This window comes from Ascaphus truei, chromosome 10, assembly GCF_040206685.1.
Source record: "Ascaphus truei isolate aAscTru1 chromosome 10, aAscTru1.hap1, whole genome shotgun sequence".
Lineage (NCBI taxonomy): Eukaryota > Metazoa > Chordata > Amphibia > Anura > Ascaphidae > Ascaphus > Ascaphus truei.
The window spans coordinates 41,760,388-41,783,538 of record NC_134492.1 but is presented as its reverse complement, the minus strand read 5'-3'; the positions used below and the strand labels follow the sequence as shown (position 1 = coordinate 41,783,538).

Genomic DNA, 23,151 nt, shown 5'->3' with positions numbered 1-23,151 from the left:
TACAGTACATGTCGCACTGGATAGCTTTTAATACATCCTCTTCTTTAAAGCATCTGGATACGCGTTCTATTGAACTGCAAAGTGTTTTAAGCCAGTTGGCACTACAAGGGTTAAATAGCTTAGGCTTCTTGGGAGATGGCTTTAGAGCTGTAATTAGCCGAGATGCTTAATTCTTTTGACTGCATGAATCAAGAGGCGTCTGTCTTGCACAGGGATTATACCATTATTGAAACTGTCAATAGCGTGTTCTCCATATTGTTATAGCACCAGAGGATCAAGATGAGTGAGTTTACCTCCCCGACACAAGTAGCCAGCTGGTCCCTCAATAGATAAACATTATTAAGGTACTAAAGAGGATTTAATGACAAGCACTTAAGCTTCAGGCTCTTCCCCTGAAGTTAGTAAATGAGTGTTCCTGTGGGCTCGTGACATAGTGCGATTGATCCGTAGTTAGACCCTTATGAATAAGCTGCGAGTTGCTGGCGCGCTGGTTGATCTTCAGCCTTTCGCTTTATCTCCCAGCTCCCGTTTAACCAACTGGCAACAAGGATAACCTCCTCTCTGTGCTTTTAGGTGTGATTTTGTGTGTTTGTATTTTTACACATTTCATTCACAAACTTGTGTGTGGTGTTGTGCAAAGTGCCTTTAGCCTTACAATGCTGGACAGGGCTGTACTTATGTGACTTAAATGGTGGAAGAGTAAGCTGTGAACATTTCTATCGACAAGACCTCTCCATTCCACAGTTAAGTTGTTTGCTCTCAGAGCGGCGCGTTGTAAAGCCTTGGCCAGGCAGAGAACGGGCGCGCTGGTGCTCATGCGCTGCGCCCTGCTTGGCCGGGCAATTTCGTGGCTGGCTAGGCTCGCCCAATGCTTGCGAGCTTGGCAAGCGGCTAAGCACTGAGCAGGCGCGCCCGCCCGCTTTCGCTGGCCACACACATTGTCGCAATGTGTCTCATCGTGGCGAGCGTGAGCCCGCCCGCTCAGCGCCACCCTGGATGAGGCCTAATTCCCTGTACGCTGTTCAAAACAGTCTTTTTATCCTGATCACATTCTTCATATTAAACTGGTTTAGTAATTATTATTTTTTTACTTTGGGTCCTAGGAAAAGGATATTTGCCGTTATTTCTACAAAGGTAGCTACCATTGTGACATTTCTAAGCACTGCTAAGTAACTCAGGACACAACTTGTGCAGGTAATATCACAGCCTTGGAAGTGGGTAAACCCACTTGTTGTCTCGTCGTGTGACGTTGGATAAGTCGCTTTTCCTCCCTGTGTCTCAGAGGCCCAAAAGGTAGATTGTAAGCTGCTTTGGGTAGTGACTTGTTCCTGAATGTCTAGGCATACAGGGCTCAGGAAAGAAGGATCCAACGCTCCACGGTTTTTATTAAAGTTAATTTATTGTGCCACACACTAACTTTAATTAAAACCGTGAAGCAGAGGATCCTTCTTTCCTGAGTATTGCTTTGGAACATACCTGACAGGTACTTCCTTGAACCAGCAGCACCGGTAAACTGTATACTTTAATTTATTATTGTGGAGTGCAGCATACCCCCCTTTAAATAGGCATACAGGGCAACACTCATTAAGAAAATACAATTCAACTGTTTTTACGGTAGTTGAAACCCGCGACTACCCCCACGAGATGCAGTAACCCTTTCCAATGTGGAAAGCAGCAGTCCAAGCTGTCGATTTAAAAAAAATTTTTTTTTTACATTCCCATTAATATGTGCATCAATACAATCCACACAATGATGAGTAATTTGCCAAGTTGCCGATCGATCCGTTCTCCTGTAGTCGATCGGGGAAGATTCGGGCCAGGGTTCACTAAATGGCTGTCGTTGCAGCAGAAGAGAACCAAAGATGCAAAGTTCTGTGGGGGAAGATCATGTCTCCAGGCAATCACTAAATACAATTGGTGCACTGCTAGAGGGCAGGGCTCAAAAAGGGGTGTGCCAGAGCCTGTTTCAGAAGAGGAAGGGGATGTGACTTTGTAAATGGTGGCTATCGAAACACAACATGCTTGTTACATTATAAATGTCATTCAGAGTGGTTTAAAAAAAAATGCTTCAAGTATTTTCTCATAGTACAGAACTGATTTATTCATCCGATCTCAGACGTGCTATTAGAGAGGGTTGGGGTACCTTACAATGCATTAGATCTCAGGCGCGCTATTAGAGAGGGTTGGGGGCTCCTTACAATGCATTAGATCTGACGTGCTATTAGAGAGGGTTGGGGTTCTGCAGAATTTCACAATATAATTATAGGGATCCTTAACCAAAAAAAGTTTTGCACACTACTGATCTAGTATAATGACAACGATGTTTCATTAACTGAAAATAAAAACATCGGAGGTTCACCAGAATGCTTTTTAGAGCTCCTAAATTAGGAGGAAAGAAAGACCTGTACAGAAGCTAGTGAATGCACTCACATGTCTTCCTGGTGCCCAGATATGAATGTTTCTCTCGCTAGTTATGGGATATTCTATAGAAGTAAGCATTGTCATTAACACATCAATTATATTACTTCTACCTTCTGCTGGGCGAACATGAGAGTAATGCTGAGGTGTTGTGGTGCCTGAGCTTTGAGGGCCTCGGGAGGTCTCCTCTTTAGGTCTTGTTGCTTTTATCTTTTTATGTAGGTTCAATACAAAGTGTCTCAACCCACAAAGAATCTTTTTCTAGAAACTCTCTACTGCGATGAATGCTAAATTTGGTGGGATGAAATTCAATTGATGGAGTGCAGAAGGGAGTGTATATATACAGTGTTCTCCATGTTACGGAGCTGCAAAATTGCTTGGAACATATGCTTTTGTGTCCATGCGCATTTCATTCACACTTTTTGCCACCAGAGAACCGGGACGATATACGGTAGCTTTTTCTTTACAAATTGCCTCTGCTTTTCCTTTTTGGCCATAGACACACACTCTACTGAAATCTCCAGGTACTTTTCAGTTCCAGAGAAGTGTTAGGGATTTTCCCCTTTTTGTTACATGTAGTGTTACATAGGATGGAAGCAGGGTGTCTCCGGAGCGGAACCCCACTCATTTCAGCTCTGGGAACCCCCTTGCTTCCGGAGATACCTCTGTAGGGAGTGCCGGTAAGTGCTCAATGTTGCTAGCTGGGGTTCACGTAATGGCCGCTTTTCAGAGCTCCTGGGGGCCCGGTGCAGCTTCCTATTGGCCAATGTGATGTGGGAGCTTTAAACTTGCAGGAGATGCCGGCGACCCCTTCGGAGGTACGTATCTCTGGGAGCGTGGGTTCCCTGGTGCTGAAATTAACGGGGTTAATTCAAACTTGTGTCAAAAAGAAAGAAAAGAAAACGGCCGCTTAGATGGCTTCTTTAAAAATGATTTGGTGGGTGAAGGTTTATATTGGGCTATTTATAGTGTTTGCCTTTTATAAAGGTCACTGACCAAAACATTGATTCTTTAATAAACCACTGAATGGGTGAGTGCCTTTGTACTATATTTAACTATTACATTAGCTATATATATATATATATATATATATGTGTGTATGTGTGTATGTGTGTATGTGTGTATGTGTGTATGTGTGTATGTGTGTATGTGTGTATGTGTGTATGTGTGTATGTAGCCCCGGTCTTATTTCAGCATCATAGACCCCCTCTGTAGCGTGCCGAGCGATCGCGGGTGCCGCCGGAACCAGTGATGGACCCGCCGGCACGGCGCGAGGGTGGGGGCCGGAGGAGGGAGCGCTCCGAGTCCCCGGAGCCTCAGTGGCGCACCCTGCTAGCGGGGGCCGCCATGACAGGTTGCGCGAGCGTGCGCATTGGTCGCGCAGGCGCAGTAAGGGTAGCGCACGCGGTCCCAATGCTAAAGAGGTCCTGAGTGGACTACAATTCCCAGCAGCCTCTGGGGATTGCCCTTTCACCCACATCACGTGCAGCCAGCCAGCAAATTGGGTTTTGCAGCTTCTCCTGTGGAGGAAGGCTACAATGTTGCGGGGACCAAGTTTGGCAGTTGAAGCTGGGAGCAGGAAGGGGAAGGAAGGGTGTAGGGAGCAAGTGGCTCCTGCACCAGGTAAGGTAGTTCCCCAGATCCCAGGCAGGCCCCAATCCCCACCAGGGTAGTGGGTAGGTACTGAGGGACGGCCCCTAGGTTAGGGACCCTGCCCTTAGGTGTGAGTGTGCAGTCTTGTCAGTGTCACGGCTGGTAGTGCTGTGAGCGCTGACAAGTAGGCACAGTGTGTGTGTGCAGTGCAGTGTAGCTGCAGGTACCAGGTTGGCTGCAGTGGGTTGCTGCAGGTACCGAATGAGTGCAGTGGGTTCTGCAGGTTCCGTGTGAGTGCAGTGGGTTGCTGCAGGCACCGAGTGAGTGCAGTGGGTTGCTGCAGGTTCAGTGTGAATGCAGTGCGTTTGCTGCAGAGGTTAGGGAGAGGTTAGTCAGAGGGGACCCGGGTGGTGAAGGGAGAGGTAGTGGGGGTGCAGGGGGTCAGTGACCCACCTGCATAGGACAGGCTACCCCGTAGGCCCCTAGGAGTGTTCCCTGAAGACACCAAAGGTTGCTGTGCTGCAGGGACGGCCTATAGTAGTAGCGAGCATCACCCTTACTGTGTAGACAGCTAGGGACAAAGAGACCAGCGTGCGGAGCAGGTTGCTGGCGAGTCGTCTGGGACCAGACGGCTGGACATTAAGACCAAGAGGCAGACCGTGATTCATCTGACCCTTTGCGAAGAGGTACCGGTCACCGCCGTGACCGGAAGGTACTATAACATCAAGTGCACCAACACCGGTCAACAGGCGCTGATCCCGCCTTAGGCTAAACTCTTTAGGAACACTGAGCGAGTGGTTAAAGAACTAAGCCTATACCATCACTTTAACATATATGGACACGGTGAGGGGACGGAGACGTTGCTCCTGATGAGAGTGGCCGAGCCACTAAGGTTACACGTTAAGGTTATACCGTTAGAGTATAAGTGTACATGTTGTGTTATTGCAACTGTGCATTATTATTAGTAAAACCAGTTACAATCAAATGGTGTTGTATGTTTCTTGCCCAGGGGAATCTCACATCACGGGGATCCTGGGTAAGTGGAGGCGCTGCGCTAAGTAAGTGTATGAGTGTTACCCCAGGCTCCCAGCTAGCGGAGGCTCAGATCTCCTGGAGCCGCAGGTGTTGTACAGTGACCAGTAGTTCCTTTGGGAGGGTTCAGAAAAAGGGCTACGTGTGTGTGTGTGTGTGTGTGTGTGTATATATATATATATATATATATATGTATATATATGTGCAGCGATGTTTAGTGCACCTTGCTATTGTGTATATTGTTTATTTGTAAAGTGCCAACATTCCACAGCGCAGTACAAAGGGATACTGAAATGTCGTAATTATATAAACGGAATGACATACCAAATAAGGACAAGCGGATACAGAAGGTAATGAGGTCCCTGCTCGTGAGAGCTGCTAACACTCTAGATGGAGTGAGGGACAATGTTGAAACAAAAAGGTAACGTGGCTACTGTACTTGGTGGGATAGAGTATGCTTCAGGATGAGGTATGGACCAGCAGCACAGCTGATCCCATTAAGATTTGAGGCTGGGGATGTGGGGGGGTGTTGCATAGTGTGAAGACTGGTCCAGCTGCACAGCTGGTCCCAGTATGTTTGGATGGGGGAGGGGGGAGGGAGAGGCTGAGGCTATCTTGAAAAGGTGAGTTTTCAGGGAGTTTTTACATTTCTGAAAGCTGGGGGAGTCTGATGGAGCGTGGTAGGGAATTCCAGTGATAGGTTATAGTGCCGTACAGAGGCAATCCTTCCTAGGACCAAAGTGAACACATTTTATTGACCTGTTTAAGGGGCCTCATCTAGGTAATTGCTACCGTTTTTTTACCAAAATCTGTCCTACCTCCCTAACTCCCCTTATCTTTATTGGTTCGCTGATAAGGTTGGGATAAAGGTAAAGAAAACACTTGATTGACAAACCTTTCCCCATTCGGAGGCCCCTAAGGCCAGGTCCCCGCTGGCTGCTGCAGTGGCCGCTGTGGCGGACGCTACAGAGACAAGTGCTGCCCCTCAATAGGGCCGGGCCTGCTGCGAGGGGGGGGCTGTCGCGGCGAGTTTTTCCAGCCTGCAAGAAAATTGTGAGGGGAACTAGCGATGGCGTGCTAGGCCACGCCCCCTGGCGGTTCAGCCAATGAGGCTGACGGCCTATGACGTCACGGCCGTGCCCCCGTCATGCCCCCCCTGTCTTTCCCCCTGCAGCTCTCTGCAGACCAGGGAATTCGGCTGCACGCGCTGCCAACCTCGCAGGCGCGCGTGCAGCGCAGGCACTGGGGCCGCAGCCTTAGAAATTCAACTGTCCGACTACGGGGGATTGCACCTTTTAACTGCTGTGAATTACAATATGAACTTCCAAACTAGTATGTAATAACTCTGCCTTGAGCTTTGCCTAGGATGGTAGTCATATATGTGAAACAGTATAGAAGCAGTGACGGATTAAGACTCTCTGGGGCCCCTAGGCACCAAGACTTTGGGGGCCTTTCTTCGAGGCAGCCCTGCTCCTGCAGCGTTATGTTATGTAATGTTGTGTTGTCATGGCAATGCGGCGCCATTTGATGTCAGGTCGCAATGACAATGTGACACTGCAGGAGGAGGACCGCTCTTGAGAAGGTAAGAGACACCCCTCTTATACACCAATCCCACCTGAGACTCTGCAGCTTCCTTCTCTGGTCGGCCGAAAGTTGGATCCCGGCTACGACAGGAAGAGGGAGAGTCTGGCAGACAGTCGCTGCATGCGAAGCTGGTGAACCGCAGCACTGGCCCACTGCAACCTATGGGGGGCCCCTAATATTGGGGGCGGCCAGGCACGTGCCTAGTGGGTAATCTGGCACTGTGTAGAAGTATATCTATATTCTAAATCAGCGGTGCGCAAACTGGAGGGCGCGAGAATTTGTAGGAGGGGCGCGGCGGTTATAGAGGCGCCGCGCTCTTCCCCACAGCATTTAAATTAAACGCCTGGGGGAAGTGGGAGGTCTCTGTAACTCGCTTACCTGTTCTCTGCTCTGCTGAGTCTTTGGCGACGTGTCGCCATGGCAACGCGTGTCCAATGACGCGGCGGGGTCACGTGGTGTCACATGACCCGCGACGTCGTTTGACCCTGTCTTTGGAGAGGGGGGCGCAACGCTGCGGCTCCCAGGCAGGGTGGCGCAGCTCAATAAGTTTGCGCACCCCTGCCCTAAATAGCACGCAATGAATGTGTGGTACCCGAGGTATAAGGAGGTATGCAGGTCTCCTGGTACCACGAAGTCTAATGTTTTATCTGCATGGGTCCGCTCACTCCAAATAAAAAAAAAAATACCTTATCTCAACGGGAGTAAGAAAAACAATCCCACATTTAAAAGGCTTACAAAAGCCCAGGCTCCAGTGAAGTGTAAGTTTTTAGCAGTTGCAGATCACATCAACTATTTATGAATGTTGTCCCACTGTGGTTGGCTTATGGGAAAACTGCAGCCACTTGGAAACCAACCTGGCAGAAGAACGCTGCAGGGAAAATAAAACAGAGCAGCGTGTGCGACAGACGTGTGGGGCTGGGTGCGAAAGCGAGTGTTATACCGATAAAATGACTTAAAATGTGACTTCAAATAGTAATTGTAGCATCAGTACGATGATCAGAACTTTACGGTTCTCGCTTTTTATGCCAGGACACGTGAAAATGAGATTTATGGCTCAATTGTATCTTTCCTGATGAACCATCTTATAAATCAATTTTGCTGTGATTTTGCAGCTAAATGGAGCAATAGGGAGGCAGTGATGGAACTAGCACATGTGCAGCCAGTTTAGCTGCAGTAGGGCCTACTACACTTGGGCTACTGTAGGTCCCCGCTGCCTGCTGCAGCATGAGCTATGGCGTGCGCTGCAGGGACAAAAAACGCCCCTCAATGGGGCCGGGCTCGCTACCTGTCTTCAGAACTGTTGACGGAGCGCTGGCGATTTCCCCCCCCCCCCTCTCCCCTCCCCTGGCGGTTCAGCCAATGAGGGCGAACCTGCCCGTGACATCATGGCCGTGCCCCCACCACGCCCCCCCCTCCCCGTCTTTCTCCCTGCAGCTCTGCACAGACCGGGGGAACAAAGCTGCACACGCCGCCATCCTGGCAGGCGCACGTGTAGCGCTGACACCAGGGCCGTAGCATTAGGGCACATCCTCCACCTGCTGGAATGGTGTTCCTGCATCTCTAAAGGCTCCCCTCTCCCACACCCTCTCCTTGGGCCCTACCTGTGGTGCCGGGCCTCACCAGGCGGGTGTAGCAGCAGCCCACCCAGGTGGTCCTAACATAGAAGTTAGGCCCCACCGCAAGTCGGGCCCAACTTTTTGCAATCACCGCCTGGGTGGGCTCCCTCTGTCACCCGCCACCTCCACATAAGGACACGCTCTCCAGGTTGGGGCCCCCGGTAACTAGCTCCGCAACTGATAGGGGGCAGTTGATTAAAGTATATTACATAAGCAACAATGTATCAATCTCTGGGTTTTAACCAATATTCTATAATTTTGCCATCAAAGTGTAAAGTAAACCTGTGTCTTTTCCACGCGCCGCATTTTTACGGAAATCATTTGACGTCGCAACATCACGTTGGGACGTCTGCGGCGTAATTTGACGCTGGGGTTCCAAATGAGATGGAGGGCGGCAGGATAAATGGAACTGCGTTACCATTACGTCCGATAGACCCCGAGAGTGCGGCAAATGCATGTGGCGGCAAAAAATGTTGCCACCCTAAACTCGACCGAATGGGAAATCCGCCCCTAAGAGCGACACTGAGCTTCTCTGACTTTCTGGAATCCACGAAATAATATATACTATGATTACATATTCAGGGAGCATAACAAGTGAACAAAGGGCCCCTGTGCCAAATGTCTGGATCCCCTCCTTGCCCCAAAAAAGCCCCCCCCCCCCCAAAAAAAAAGTCCCCCCCCCCCAAAAAAAAGTGCACATTTGCAGTGCTGTAGATTCTGGGGTACAATATTTCCCTGCTTGGCGCTGTCTGTATCCACCCCGGTGGGCCCTAGCACTTTGCTTCAGCTGCAGTTTCGCCCCTGACACAGGCTGGTGACCTTTCCGAAGCTATTTTTTATTTTTTACATCTGATGTTTCGTTCGGGAGATATAATAGTTTGAAATATTAAGTGTTCAGGAGATGAAAATGAAGCTCTCCTTAAAGCCCAGTACTGGGATTAAATAATGTTTTTTTTTTTTTAACATTAGAAAAACATTTGAAAGAAAAGCAGGGCTTGTTTAGGGGGCAAGATACGACCATAAGTTTCTGGAGGGAATTACAGCTCAACCCCGTTATAACGCGATCCGTTACAACGCGAATCCGCTTATAACGCGATGCAAGCGTGGCTCCCAGTTTTCGTATTTAGGAATACTTTACAACACGGTTATTGGTATCATAAATACTTTATTGTACAATGCATACAATTGTATAATCCTAACGCGAAGTGATTCTTTGGACCCCAAGCACAGCGTTATAAGGGGGTTGAGCTGTACTGCTTTAAACTGATTATCACAAAATGTGCATTTGAAATGAAATTTTAAATTAAACACCGACGTAATTTGTGAGTGAATGGAGCATGGTAATGGGCTACTCTTATAGATTCAAAGTATCTATTACAACGGTTTTAGCAAATCCCAGGATTATGTATGTGAGAACTGTACGAGGAGCACCTGTTTTGGTGAATGAGTGAGTGTAGCATTCTGATATCTTAAAGCAGCAATCCCACTTATGCCATTTTATTTGTAGCTGTTGCTTACATTACATGTAGAATTTTAGAGTGGCTTAGTGAGTAAAGACACTGACTGTAACCCATGACTCTGATCTTAAATTGGGGGAGCCTGGTTCAATTCCCGGTGTCGGCTCCTTGTGACCTTGGGCAAGTCACTTTATCTCCATGTTCCTCAGGCACCAAAAACATATCTGGGAAGGGACTGTCTGTAAAAATGTCTGTGTACTATACTGTAATCATGAAGCACTTTGAGTCCCATTGGGAGAAAAGAGATATACAGCTGAACCCCGTTATAATGCTGTGCTCGGGGTCCACATAATGAGACCGCGTTATAACTGGAATCGCGAAAAAATAAATTTAAAAAAAGGCCGCCGTGATCAGGACTTCCCAGAGCAGGGTGCAGGGGATCCCCCAGGCAGTGGGGGATTTACATAACTGCCACCCTTAGGCCCTCAGGCACTTTCCTGGTGCGGCTCTCCTCCTTTGTGCTGCCCTCCTTCAGCATCAAATGACCCTGCGGCAATGCGTTGCCATGGTGACATTATGGCAATGTGACACCGTGTCGCTGAAGGAGCGCAGCACAGAGTAAAAGGTAAGAACTTTAGAGGCCCCATGCTCTTCCTGGCAATCGGTGGGGAAGAGAATGGGACCTCTGTATATTGGGGGGGGGGGGAGGGAAGGAGGAGGGAAAGAAAAAGGGAAATTGGCTGCCCCAAAACTTTACCACCCTAGGCTTGGGCGTAATGGGAAACCTACCACTGAAGGCAGGGAAAGGGATAACAGGGACTTTATGGAGACTCCAACAGTAACAGGAACTTAACGTCAAACAATGGTCTCTCAGTGACCTACCGGTTGCCAGTAGAGTGAAAGTTGAATTTCTTGTGCCTGCAGAAACAATATGGCTGCCAGTCAGCCTGGTCTATGGTGGCCAGTAGAAAGTTGTGATGGCATCAGGAGATGACACAGATTTCTATTGGTGACCCCTGCAGCCATACTGTATTTGTATTGCTTTGGCCGATACTACAGAAAATGGATGGTATTTTTCCAAGTTTTCATCTTTACCTGCAGTAATACAACAGATGGGGGGGAAAAAGGATACACTATCTTTATTGTAAACAGAGTGAAAACCTGTTAAACAACCTAATTGTTTAATGTGGGAAATCACTTGTATTCACTCTATATATCACTCTTAACCCCTACGTTGCCTGAGGGGTCTGCAATACATTGCTTTCCATCTGGCACCAAAAGGGTTAATTCCTTTACCACCAAGTGCATCAAAAGCAACCAGGGCTGCGCTTACAGTGCCGGCGACAGCGATGCGATGTCGCGTCAAAACATGCATTGCCGCCGTCGCGTGCGCTTATAGTAAGCGTGGAGCGACGGCGTGGTCGCGATCGCTGGAAATCATCTCAATTGGATTTTTTTTCCAGCGACCGTAGCCTGATGTCGCTGGCACTATAAGCGGAGCCTAAGGCTACCCATTCTCCTATATCTCTTACCTGCTATCTTATGTTCTCTTCCTGTTATTCAGTGTGCGATCTGTAGATATTTACTCTGGTAATTGATTTATTGTTTTGTTGCGCTGTATATTCTGGTCGTAAAAAAAAAAAAAATTGCCTTTATTTAAAACAAAATGGGAAAATGAATAATGTTTTTTAAAACCCACCTGTGGCAGCAAGTGAGTTAACGCTGGATAATCACAAAGATCAAGGTTGCAATGTGCATAAATTCACCAAACATACATATTAATAATTAACAGTAGAATAGCGATTGAGGAGTCATAACCAGTGCTTATTTAGTTAGAATATAGACACTGCCAAACATTAATACATAGGAGAGAACCCCACTTTCCCATTCAAATGCTGATGATGAAAATATTTATTTTTTTCTTTAAACCCGTTACCAGTAAATTGCAGTTTTTCTTATGAGATTTGTCCTGCTGTGGCGTGGTGTGTTATGAAGAAAGATTATCCCACCCTTTATCCTGATGCCCACCCCCTTACAGACTGCTGCACAACATCCAGCCCTGTGACTGTCTTAGAGCTTGTGACTGTGCTAGAGCTGTGAGCTAAATCTCCAAGCTGCCGTGTCGGGATGCTGGGAGCAGCTACCATCTCTAGGAGGACGTTACAAACCAGACCAGGCAGATGTTCTATCACCAAGTGGGCTCACCTCCGTTGAGCATACTGAGCTTCGTGGAGAAGGGAGCTTTGTAGCCTCCTGTTTGCTGTTGGTCGTGGAGCAGGTGGGAGAGGATTCCTAGCAGAGGAAGAAAGGTGTGGTGAAGATGAACTGAAGATGCATGCACACTACCGTCACGTCATGAAGTTTCCAACAGCATTTAGCAGTAAGTGTGCAGCTTTTTACTCTGTGTGCTGCTCATGTGTACTACTCTGTACCATTTTTATTCTGTACAGGAAAAGCTTTTTAGCACAATCCTATGTTTCGGAGAGGACCACCAAGTGCGACGCTTCAGGAGTTAAACATTTCAGAAGTGTTGCAGTCTCTCTTGTGGATGGGGCTTTAGAAAAATAGATGACTAATGGCAAATGTTGTTACAAATAAATAATCGCCCATAACTGCATTTAGAAATGTCTCCCTACAGTAGTTCTAGACGGTGCTAGAAATGGTCTGTGATTTCTTTTAGAAGTCCGGTGGTATGATGAGAGTATGAATTGCAAATGTGAAAATACCAAATTCCACATGTTGCGATTAGGTATGAATAATGGAATAATACCACACCCTGTATTTTATATATATTTTTATATATATATATATATAATATATATATATATATTATATATATATATTATATATATATTATATATATATGTGTGTTCGACAAACCTATACATTTGCACGCCCTGGGCGAGTGGATTTAACATCGTGGCGAGCTCCTATTGGCCCAAGCAGCACACGTGTGGTACTAGGTGGCGAGTAGATTTTTTGGGGTGATTTGTCGATATATATATATTCCATGTGATGCTTACAAGTGAGCACTCTCTTAGGTGAAGCTTAGGTGACTGCAGTAAGTTTCCAACTTGTATACAAGAGTACTCAAGTTACTGATTTCATCGCCTGGTCATAGGCACATATTACGCCAATCCTGTGGTTTTTTTAAATATTATATATCTGCTTTCACCAGTATGAAAAAAGAAGAACCCTGACTTCCAGTGTGCGTTACAATGCGGTAGAAAAAAAGGATTTGAGTCTGTTGAGAGGATCTTGACAGAGCGTTGTCACCTAGATTAGATTGTGAGCTCTTCGGAGCAGGGACTCCTTCTCCTAAGTGTCACTTTTATGTCTGAAGCACTTCTTCCCATTATGTGTTATTTGTATTATTTGTTGTTTATATGATTGTCACGTGTATTACTGCTGTGAAGCGCTATGTACATTATGGGCACTATATAATTATATAATATAACACAAGTGTCAGCACTCCACTGGTAAATCCATACAGGTAGATGCTTGTTCCATAAATGATTGATAATCATACGATACCGTTTTTAGGCGAAATCGGGGCAGCAGTCAGGTGAAAGAGTTTTGTATTGAAACAAAATGATACTGGAAACAGACGTTTCGGTCCCATAAACGGGACCTTTCTCAAGGTGGTACCTTATATAAATACACACACACATACATACATACACACATACATACACACACATACACATACACACAATAACACACACGTACACACATACACACACATGCATACATAATCACTCGGGATGCCCATACAGACCAGGTTTTGAAAGTGGGATTTACTGGAGCAATAGAAGCGAACTGGCTTTTACATCCAAACTGCCCTGGAAAGCATCTCTGGGTGAACAGGAGATGGATGAGAACTTTATTGCACCTGGTAGCTGTATCCATATGAGTTTGCACATTTTTGTTGGCCAAGAAATGTACACATACTGTACAGTAGTGTATCTAAACATGTATTAGATTTGACACGGGTGAGAATTGAAGGTACTTTGGGGGTTTCGTAGGCCTATTACAATTTGGAAATAATTGATATGTACAGTACCATTGTGTGTGTTATTTTTTGCAATGGTTTTAACTCTGTAGTAGAACATTTAGAACTACAAGAAGATTTGGAAATGCTTGTTTCACGGATGTCACTGCAGGAATCCTTACGCTGGCTCTTGCAATGAGATCATTGGAGAACAGTCCAAACACAGGCTCTCCATCACTCCAGCAATAAGGACTGCGTACTGCAGAAGATCGATACTGCAAGTATCTGTTGCAACGTTTGTTTAAAGGGGAACCCCCCATGCGTGTAACATGCTGTGTGAGCGTGCGCCAGCACCGTGTTGCTCACCATTTTGGCAGTAAGAGGGTTAACAGTTGTTGTAGAGTTTAAGCCCTGCTTTAGTAACTTTGTACGTTTTAGCTTCTAAACGACACACAACAAAAACGTCTACCAGAGCTACAGTATATACAATGATACTAATTAGTGGGACAGGACTAATTGTGGTGGCATTCTGCAGAAATTACTAATCCTTCTCTTTATATTTAACACATTCTGTTTTATTGGTCTGTGATTTATGATGGTAAATACAACTATTAGTATCAATATACTAAAATATCACACACACACACTCACTCACTCACTCTCACTCTTCGGCTCTCCAGCGTCAAAGGCCCTAGCAATGTGACGACACGTGACCCCGCGGCGTCATTTGAAGCCGCGTTGCCATGGCGATGCGTCGCCGAAGACAAGGTAAGGATAGGGGCAGAGGCCTCGCGCGATTCCCCGGCTTTTAATTTAAAGCCTTCGAGAAAAGCGCAGGGCCACGGCAACCGCCGCACCCCCCCTGAAAAATCTTGCGCACCCCTGTTTTAACGGACCGTCGAATTGCGGGTTCATGTTAATCGGCAGCAACAATCATCCAATAAGCAGGTCCGAGGTCGGATAATGCGTCCGGAAGACTGTGCGTCGGATAAGGCACCAGTCAGTAAGCGAGGACTCTGTACTGTACATTAAGGGAATGTTCTGAATGCCTTGTAACAGTCGGAGCTTTCAGAGCAGTTACTGTTACACTGATAGCCCTGCCCCCTTGTGTTCAACATTGAATTACACGTTTATATTCCAAACAGACTTTGAGGTGTGTGTACATATATATATATATATATATATATATATATATATATATATATATATATATATATATATATACACGTCCGCATACACGTGTGTGTATATATACACACACACACAAACACACACACACACCGTTTCTGCTAATTAAAGTGCTCAGTCAGGGTTGCCACCTTCTGTTGAAGGCTAAAACCCTGAGACTTTTTGCAATAATTTTTTTTTTTTTACATTTATTTATAAATGTTTTACTCTTACCTGCGGCATCTCCTCCCCCTGCAAGGTGCAGTCCGTAATGTGAAATGGTGCGTATTGCCATAGCAACGGGGCGCCGAGGCACCGTTTTCATGGCAACAGAAAGCCACGGGGCTCCGTGACAGCACATGGTGTCCGTTGTCATGGCAACGCGGCGCCATTTGACGGCGGTCACCATGGCAACGTGACACCACAGGAGCAGGGCCGTGCCGAAGAAGGTAAGACCCCTCACCTTACGGCGAGAAGCGGTCCTGCCGGTGCCCTGCGGCTCCCCCCCCCCTCTCCAGCTCCCTCCTCCGGTTGGGCGGAAGTAGTATCCCTGCGCCGACCGGATGGAGAGGAGAGTGCGTGACCCCTGAAGGCGCAGAACCCAAGGTGACCTCCTTGCCCTAAGGCCGACCCTCGCTGATTGTTTCAATATAATGCGAGTATTACACTAAATCCGTGTTTACCAACCAAGGTGCCATGTAACCCAGGGGTGCCTGAGATTAACCATAATGGTGCCATGTGTGAAAAAAATACAAATGTTATGCACGTGCTTTTACTGTACGAATCAAAATGCCGCTATGTTTAATGTGTGTAAGATCTCGGTCTCGCTTGTAGCATTTAATGTGTTAACAGAACACAAACCCCCAGCAAGCTCTTTTTGGGAACCCCTGAGCCCCCACAAAATATATGTATGTATTTAAGTGTCAAAATGGAATGCTATTGAGCGTGGCATATGTATACAACAGACGACAGAGAAGCCCAATGCTACATCCAATCTGACAGAAATACACAGTAAAATACTTATATATTCTCTTGAAAAAGGGTCATTTAGTTTAACCCTTTGGCCAAAGCGTTGTAAGCTTGCGAGCCACGACAAGGCAGACCCTGTTCGCAAGTCCTAACACTACCAGATAAAATACTAATATACCTCTATTAGGATTAAAATTCCCAAGTTAGTAGGTACTTTCATTCTGCTGGATATAGATCCAATGTGGTCTTTCTCCCTCTTAATAGAGGAAGATTAGAATTTTAATCCTAATAGAGGTATATTAGTATTTTATCTGGTAGTGTAAGGACTTGCGAACGGGTGTCTGCCTTGTCGTGGCTCGCAAGCTTACAACGCTTTGGCCAAAGGGTTAAACTAAATGACCCTTTTTCAAGAGAATATATAAGTATTTTACTGTGTATTTCTGTCTTGTTGGATGTAGCATTGGGCTTCTCTGTCGTCTGTAGCATTTAATGTGTGCAGAATAATCTAAGTGGGTGTTAACCCCTTCAGCGTTCATGGCCAACTATCCCATTTTATATGTACTGTAGTAAACTGACAAAACCAGGTAATTTTATATATATATATATATATATATATATATATATATTATTATTTTTATTTTTTATTATTATTATATTTTCTTTAAAAGCAATTTTTTTTTGAAGGAATTAATTTTTTTAATTATTTTAAAATTGGGAATACATAAAGAAGGCCGTCTCCTCTTCCTAATGCCCGCGGTCCTAGTGCTGCACACGTCCATTAATTTTGATTACGTAGTCCAGTATATCGGCAAGATGGAGTCTCCATTTACAGACTGCTTAAACGAAGCGTTCAATGTACAGGGGGCGTTCTTTTGACCAGTAAATATTAAGAAAACTGTATGGCTTAACAGATTTCCTTTAAAGGGAATCACGAGAGTATCACTGTTGACTCTAGTCGTCTTGTTCCTTAAACCTACAAACGTGCAAGAGTTACGTTTACCACATAGAGGACAACTAACAGTAATGCACAAGAAATGACACAAACCTCCCTAGAAGATGTCACCCTCCAACTCTTTTCCCAAGCCCAGTACACACCACGAATCCCAAACATTCCGGTATGATGACCGCGGGATTCTGGTCCCATTTCAAAGCCAATCAACTGGGGCCAGGGAATTTCCCCCATAGTCCTCCTGTGATAACTCTCTGGATTGTACACTACTGTACAAATAAAGTTCTGACATAGCCATCGTCACCCTGGGTGAAAAGTACAGAGTGAGAGGATACTCTAAACTAGCCCTTAAAACTCAATATGACCAAATTCAACTAGTGAGAAGCAGGTAATTGACTATGATGGATATTAACACCTACAAAACTTCGTTTGCAATGAAAACCTGTTTATTTATTTTTTTAACCTTTTATTTTTAAAAGTTTATTAGTATTTTTCATATGTTATGATACAAAAGGGGGAAAAAAGAGGGGGAGACACAGTAAAGAAATTGACACTCATTCGATATGAAGGTACAGCCATGTCATGATGTCAAACAGATTGTTTCAATAACTTACATAGTACATGGAATATAATGTTGCATGTGATATAAAGGCTTACCAAGCGAAACCCTGTGCCTGAGTTTTATATTTTCGATTATCACAGGTACTTTATATCAGGGGGACGCACAATTTTATAAGGGGGGGGGCACCATTTAGCTGGCACGTACATGGCATCATTCAATTTGCTTGTAAACGGCCTTCGTTTTGCCATCGCTTGAGGGCAGTGGGGGACACTACTAATTGCATGGAGGGAAAGTGTGGCGCGATGTAAAAATTGGCGCACCCGTGCTTTATATCCCTTGATTAATGCGGGGTGATCAAATTGAGATATAGAGGTGACTACAAATTTACACTACGATAACTGTTGATACAGGCCCCCCTGTGGGACATAATATTGGTACTGTATTGGGGTCATCATGAACTAGCTATAATAATGCTAACCCTGTATTTAATGGGAGAATCCTCTTCCAGCAAGGGATGACCTAGGTAAGAAAAATACAGCTTTTTGTTTTTTAATGGTGAAGGATGAATACTCAAGGAAGTAAGTGCTGTGTTCACATAAACACAGATTATAACCTGGCATAATAAATTCTGCATCCCACATGGCCTCAGTTTCCGTTCTTGTAATGACCTGTCCAGGCAGATAAGGTTGGCCATGGTGCCATATATAACGTGTTTTGGCGACCCCCGCTTGGGCTTCGACTTTCCTTCATCCTGAGTAGACATTCCTCTGCCTGGACTGGACTTCTCTGCATGATAACTGAACTTCCCTTCATCTTGATTGGACTTCCCATCAGATTGTTGCAATTTCCATGCATCGACCAGGACCTTCCTTGAATTCACATACCCTTTTTTTTTTTTTAATGCATGTGCACACCACCTGCTCGCTGTTATGGAAGGTTCCAGCGTGCAAAGCACGGGCAGCACATTAATCCCTATCGATGTGGAGGGAAATGGCAATAATGTCCACCATGTGCTGTCCGTGCTTTGCAACAATACTAATGACCATTGAGTCAGTTGCACTGATACTATGAGGAATATCACCCTATATAAAGAGCGTCTAATGTTGGGATACACCCTTAACTAGGCAACATTGTAGGTCTTAAGGTCCTGTTGTTAGTCATTTTGTACACTTTATTTTAACTTGGATCTCATTAAAAATGATTTTTAATTATAACTCATACTCTCCGTCTGCCATCTGAGTGCTTTCTACGCTGGGTTCTTTCTCTTCGGTTCCTTGTTAATTCCATTTCCCAGCCAGAGCACCGTACCAGTCTCTACCTACCCTATACAGAACACGCTGAGCAGCGGATTCACATTCCCCTACCCCCCTCTTTCCCATTAGGTATATGAACCCTATAACGGCAACATTTGTGTTTTAAACCATGTTAATAAAATATTATTTGTACTATAAAAGTACTTATGCCGTTCAACAGCCTCAACACCGCCATCTGGTGGACAGATATTGACATTGAAATGACAAAATAAAAAAAACACCTTACTGTGGGGTGTCCTATCGTAGGCTTCCCGCTGAAAAACAAGTCTTCCCGCGGGTTGTCTCGTACCTTTCCCTGATACCGGGAACAGGAAGTCTTGCTATGTCTGTAGATATATAGAGGGTTATTACTCAAACTCCTTTACAGGCGCCCAAGCGGGCGCTAATTCCCATTAAAGTCAATTGAAGTCTCGTTAGTGTGTATCAGAGCGTGATGGTTCTGGGCTAGAGAGAGAGAGATAATAGGCTGGAGTATGAGACTTAAACCTTCTTAATTGTTTTGTTTAAATCTGTAGGGCTGCTGAGTATACAAAAGTACATACAGATCTAATTCCTTTTATTGTATCCATTATTTTACTTTGTATGCAAGTGCGTCCGCTCTTTTTCTGTTTCCCTGGGAAACCTGGTGCATTATAACTGAGGAAAGTGTGGGTGGGACAAGTAAATCAAAATGCACAGAAGAGGGGGGGGGGGGGAGAAACAGTTTCAATATGAGATTTCCAAAGTCTACATTAAACCCTTTCACTGCCAAATGGGTTTCAGAAGTGAAGGGGTTAGTTAGCCAGGAGATGTTGTTCAGCAGCTTGGATCTCTGTGTATGGGGCTGGGAGGAAGTTGTCTTGGCAGCTTTTTGTAATTCTAGCTCTCGGGATTGAGGGCAGCTCTCATGTTTATAAAGCGATGTCCTGACCCAGTGAGGAGGGAACAGCAGGTACTCAATTTGAATAAGTATAGCTTTCAAATGTCATTGCAATGGCTGCCTCCTGCTCCATAGTGCTGGGAAAATTCACCAGCAAACCTTGTTCACCTCATGTGCCTCCGGTTTTTGTTTATTTCCCCCTGTTGGATTTATGCTCTTCCTCCCCTCCTAATTCTCCCCCCCTCCCCCCCTCATTCTCTCGCCCCCAGCTCCTCATTCTCTCGCCCCCAGCTCCTCATTCCCTCGCCCCCAGCTCCTCATTCCCTCGCCCCCAGCTCCTCATTCTCTCGCCCCCAGCTCCTCATTCCCTCGCCCCCAGCTCCTCATTCTCTCGCCCCCAGCTCCTCATTCTCTCGCCCCCAGCTCCTCATTCTCTCGCCCCCAGCTCCTCATTCTCTCGCCCCCAGCTCCTCATTCTCTCGCCCCCAGCTCCTCATTCTCTTGCCACCAGCTCCTCATTCTCTCGCCACCAGCTCCTCATTCCCTCGCCCCCAGCTCCTCATTCCCTCGCCCCCAGCTCCTCATTCCCTCGCCCCCAGCTCCTCATTCTCTCGCCCCCAGCTCCTCATTCTCTCGCCCCCAGCTCCTCATTCTCTCGCCCCCAGCTCCTCATTCTCTCGCCCCCAGCTCCTCATTCTCTCGCCCCCAGCTCCTCATTCTCTCGCCCCCAGCTCCTCATTCTCTCGCCCCCGGCTCCTCATTCCCTCGCCCCCGGCGCCTCATTCCCTCGCCCCCGGCTCCTCATTCCCTCGCCCCCGGCTCCTCATTCTCTCGCCCCCCCCTCTTCTTATTCTCTCGTGCCTCCCCTCCTCATTCTCTTGTCCCCCCTCTTTCTCCTGCCCCCCCCTCCTCTTTCTCCTGCCCCCCCCCTCTTTCTCTGGCCCCCCCATCTTTCTCTGGCCCCCCATCTCATTCTCTCGCCCCCCCTCATTCTCTCGCCCCCCCTCAAATGAGTTAACATCTCCTCTAAAGCTGACCCAATATACCACGTGACGAACAGCGCACAGGTGAACATGTGACTTAGATATGCGATCAGGATTAATACGCACGGCTACTCTAGCCAACTTGCCTTTCTCCTCCACAAAGGTACCTCCAATGAGTTAATATTAACCCCTTATATTCTGGAACCAGGGTCACGTGTAGGATGTGAATGAGGCCAGATAGCTTAACTCATCCCTCTTTGAAAGCACAACAAGTCCTTATGTATTTTCTTAACTTTATTGGGAAAGTCACAGCAAATAAAGGGTACTTGTAGATGTTGTGGCGTGGTAAGAGAGTGGGTCTCTATGTGGAATGCTTTGTATCAAGGGAAGGTAAAAACGGAATGGCCTTGCCAGGGGGTAGATAGCATGAGAGGTACTCACTCAGCCTGCTTAGGATGGAAAAGGAAGTGAGTAATCTTTGTCACACAGGAATAGTGACAGGACTGTGCTACCTGTGAATACAGGCAGGGGAGTATAGAAAAGTCCACTTAGCCAGGGGGATTAAAGGGGTTGGCAAGGCAACCAGCTACTGGCAGTGTAAGAAGGGAATGTGTAACAATAATGTATCGATTACACAGGCACTGTCAGTTTTCAGAGCAGGGAAAACATGCAACTGAAATATGAAGGGCTAGCAGGCAGAGCTGCAAAGGGGGGAACAGAAATTAACAATCCTGTTCCAGGACACCTTACTCAGTGGCAAAACTCTCCAGAGCGTGCAGCAGTTCATTCAAAACCCTAAGCATTACTTATTAAATTAAAAAAAGTATGTGAGTTAAGCAGCACTCCACCACAGTGGGTAAATAAAGTTCTGATCTGGTGCACGGGAACAGAGAGGGACCCCTGGCCCCCTCAGAACAATAGCTAATAGATATATTGGTCCCCAGCACTCAGTATGACAAAAAATCAGATAAAGGCATCAATAAGCAAATAACAATGATGTATTCAAGAAAATTGCATTCCATATGCAAACCCTATTAGGGGCTAGGAAAGCACTTTTACATGGAAACAAGGGCTAAACAATAAGTAACAAGTCTGGAGAGGGAGAAAGATGGAGGAAATACAAAGGGAACAACAACCGTGTGGGGGGGGGGGGGAAGAAAGATGGAGGGGAGGGAAAAGAACAACGTATAACAAACGCTCAGGTCAAGGTGATAAAATATATGGGGGCCCCCCGTGTTTCCATGTAAAAGTGCTTTCCTAGCCCCTAATAGGGTTGGCTTATGGAGTGCAATTTTCTTGAATACATCATTATTTTCTTATTGATGCCTTTTATTTGATTTATTTCATACTGAGTGCTGGGAAACACTATATCTATTGATTACTTATTAAATGTTTTAGTATATATAAAAATACAGTGCTTAGATTACAGAAAAAAGTATTACAAGAACAATAAAATGCAGAACTGTTTCTGAAAATAAAAAGGAGATAACATAAAAGAAAACCTATACATCACCATATGTCATATGTTTTCCCCTAGAGAGGTCACTGGTACAGAAGATGAGGTCTCACATATTTGGTCCCAAATACACCTCTGAGATCTGATTTTTCATAATCTTTGCCCAGACTTTAAGGACAATTTTCCCCATTGCAACAACATAAGCCCATCCCCGTCATGAATCGCTGAGATTTGATAGTTTTATGACAAACGTAATTTTGTAGGAGGGCTTTTACTCTAACTAAACCCTGCGATATCTAAATGTAATTATAACTTTCCTTAACTTATACTTACACACGTGAGTCACATCCATACATTCAGGCGTTCATGGCGGACGCAAAGGGACCGAACATGACAGTTTTAATTCTAAATTTAAGCGACAAATTAATAGCTGTTCCCCAGTACCTGCCAGACCTCCCATATCGTGCCCCTTGCGCTCGTCACCCTGTTACGAATATCAAAATTGGATACGTCAGCACCGCTTTCAAGTCCCTGATTCCATGTTTCAGATCTTGGGATGGCAACGGATTGTCCTACCCCCCTGGCAATCCATAAACCTCTTTCAGAGAATTCTTTGAAAAACCCTGTGTTTATGTCGGAGTCCTTGACTGGCAGAACATATGTATTTATCTCTAGAAAATAACCGTTTTTACCACTAGACCTGCAAAAGGTGTTAAGATACCATCAACTCTCTCTTTGTACTTTTCGCACCCAACTTCAATCAAGTCCCTTTTGAAGCTCCCACAGATTAATGACAAGCCAGCCCCTAAATATTGTATTTTCAACTTCAAACGGTAGCTCATTAACCCCTGAAGCACCAGAGTGAGTAACATACAGGCATACCCCGCATTAACGTATGCAATAGGACCGGAGCATGTATGTAAAGTGAAAATGTACTTAAAGTGAAGCACTACCTTTTCCCACTTATCGATGCATGTACTGTACTGCAATCGTCATATACGTGCATAACTGATGTAAATAATGCATGTGTAACAGGCTGTATAGTCTCCCCGCTTGCACACAGCTTCGGTACAGGTAGGGAGCCGGTATTGCTGCTCAGGACGTGCTGACAGGCGCATGTGTGAGCTGCCGTTTGCCTATTGAGCGAGATGTACTTACTCGCGAGTGTTCTTAAAGTGAGTGTCCTTAAACCGGGGTATGCT

General features: G+C 45.8%; 1 protein-coding gene across 2 annotated transcripts in view; it reads left to right on the top strand.

Annotated features, from left to right (window-relative positions):
• Positions 1-23,151, top strand: part of RXRG (retinoid X receptor gamma) — a 112,554-nt gene that overhangs the window by 60,040 nt on the left and 29,363 nt on the right. Inside the window, exon 1 of one of the 2 annotated variants that reach the window (XM_075616814.1) lies at positions 11,560-12,080. The exons of the other annotated variant lie outside the window; for it this stretch is intronic. Coding sequence (XP_075472929.1) covers positions 12,032-12,080 — 49 coding nt within the window. The 5' untranslated portion in view covers positions 11,560-12,031. Of the gene's footprint in view, positions 1-11,559; positions 12,081-23,151 lie in introns of those variants that run through there. 2 annotated transcript variants of the gene reach the window in all.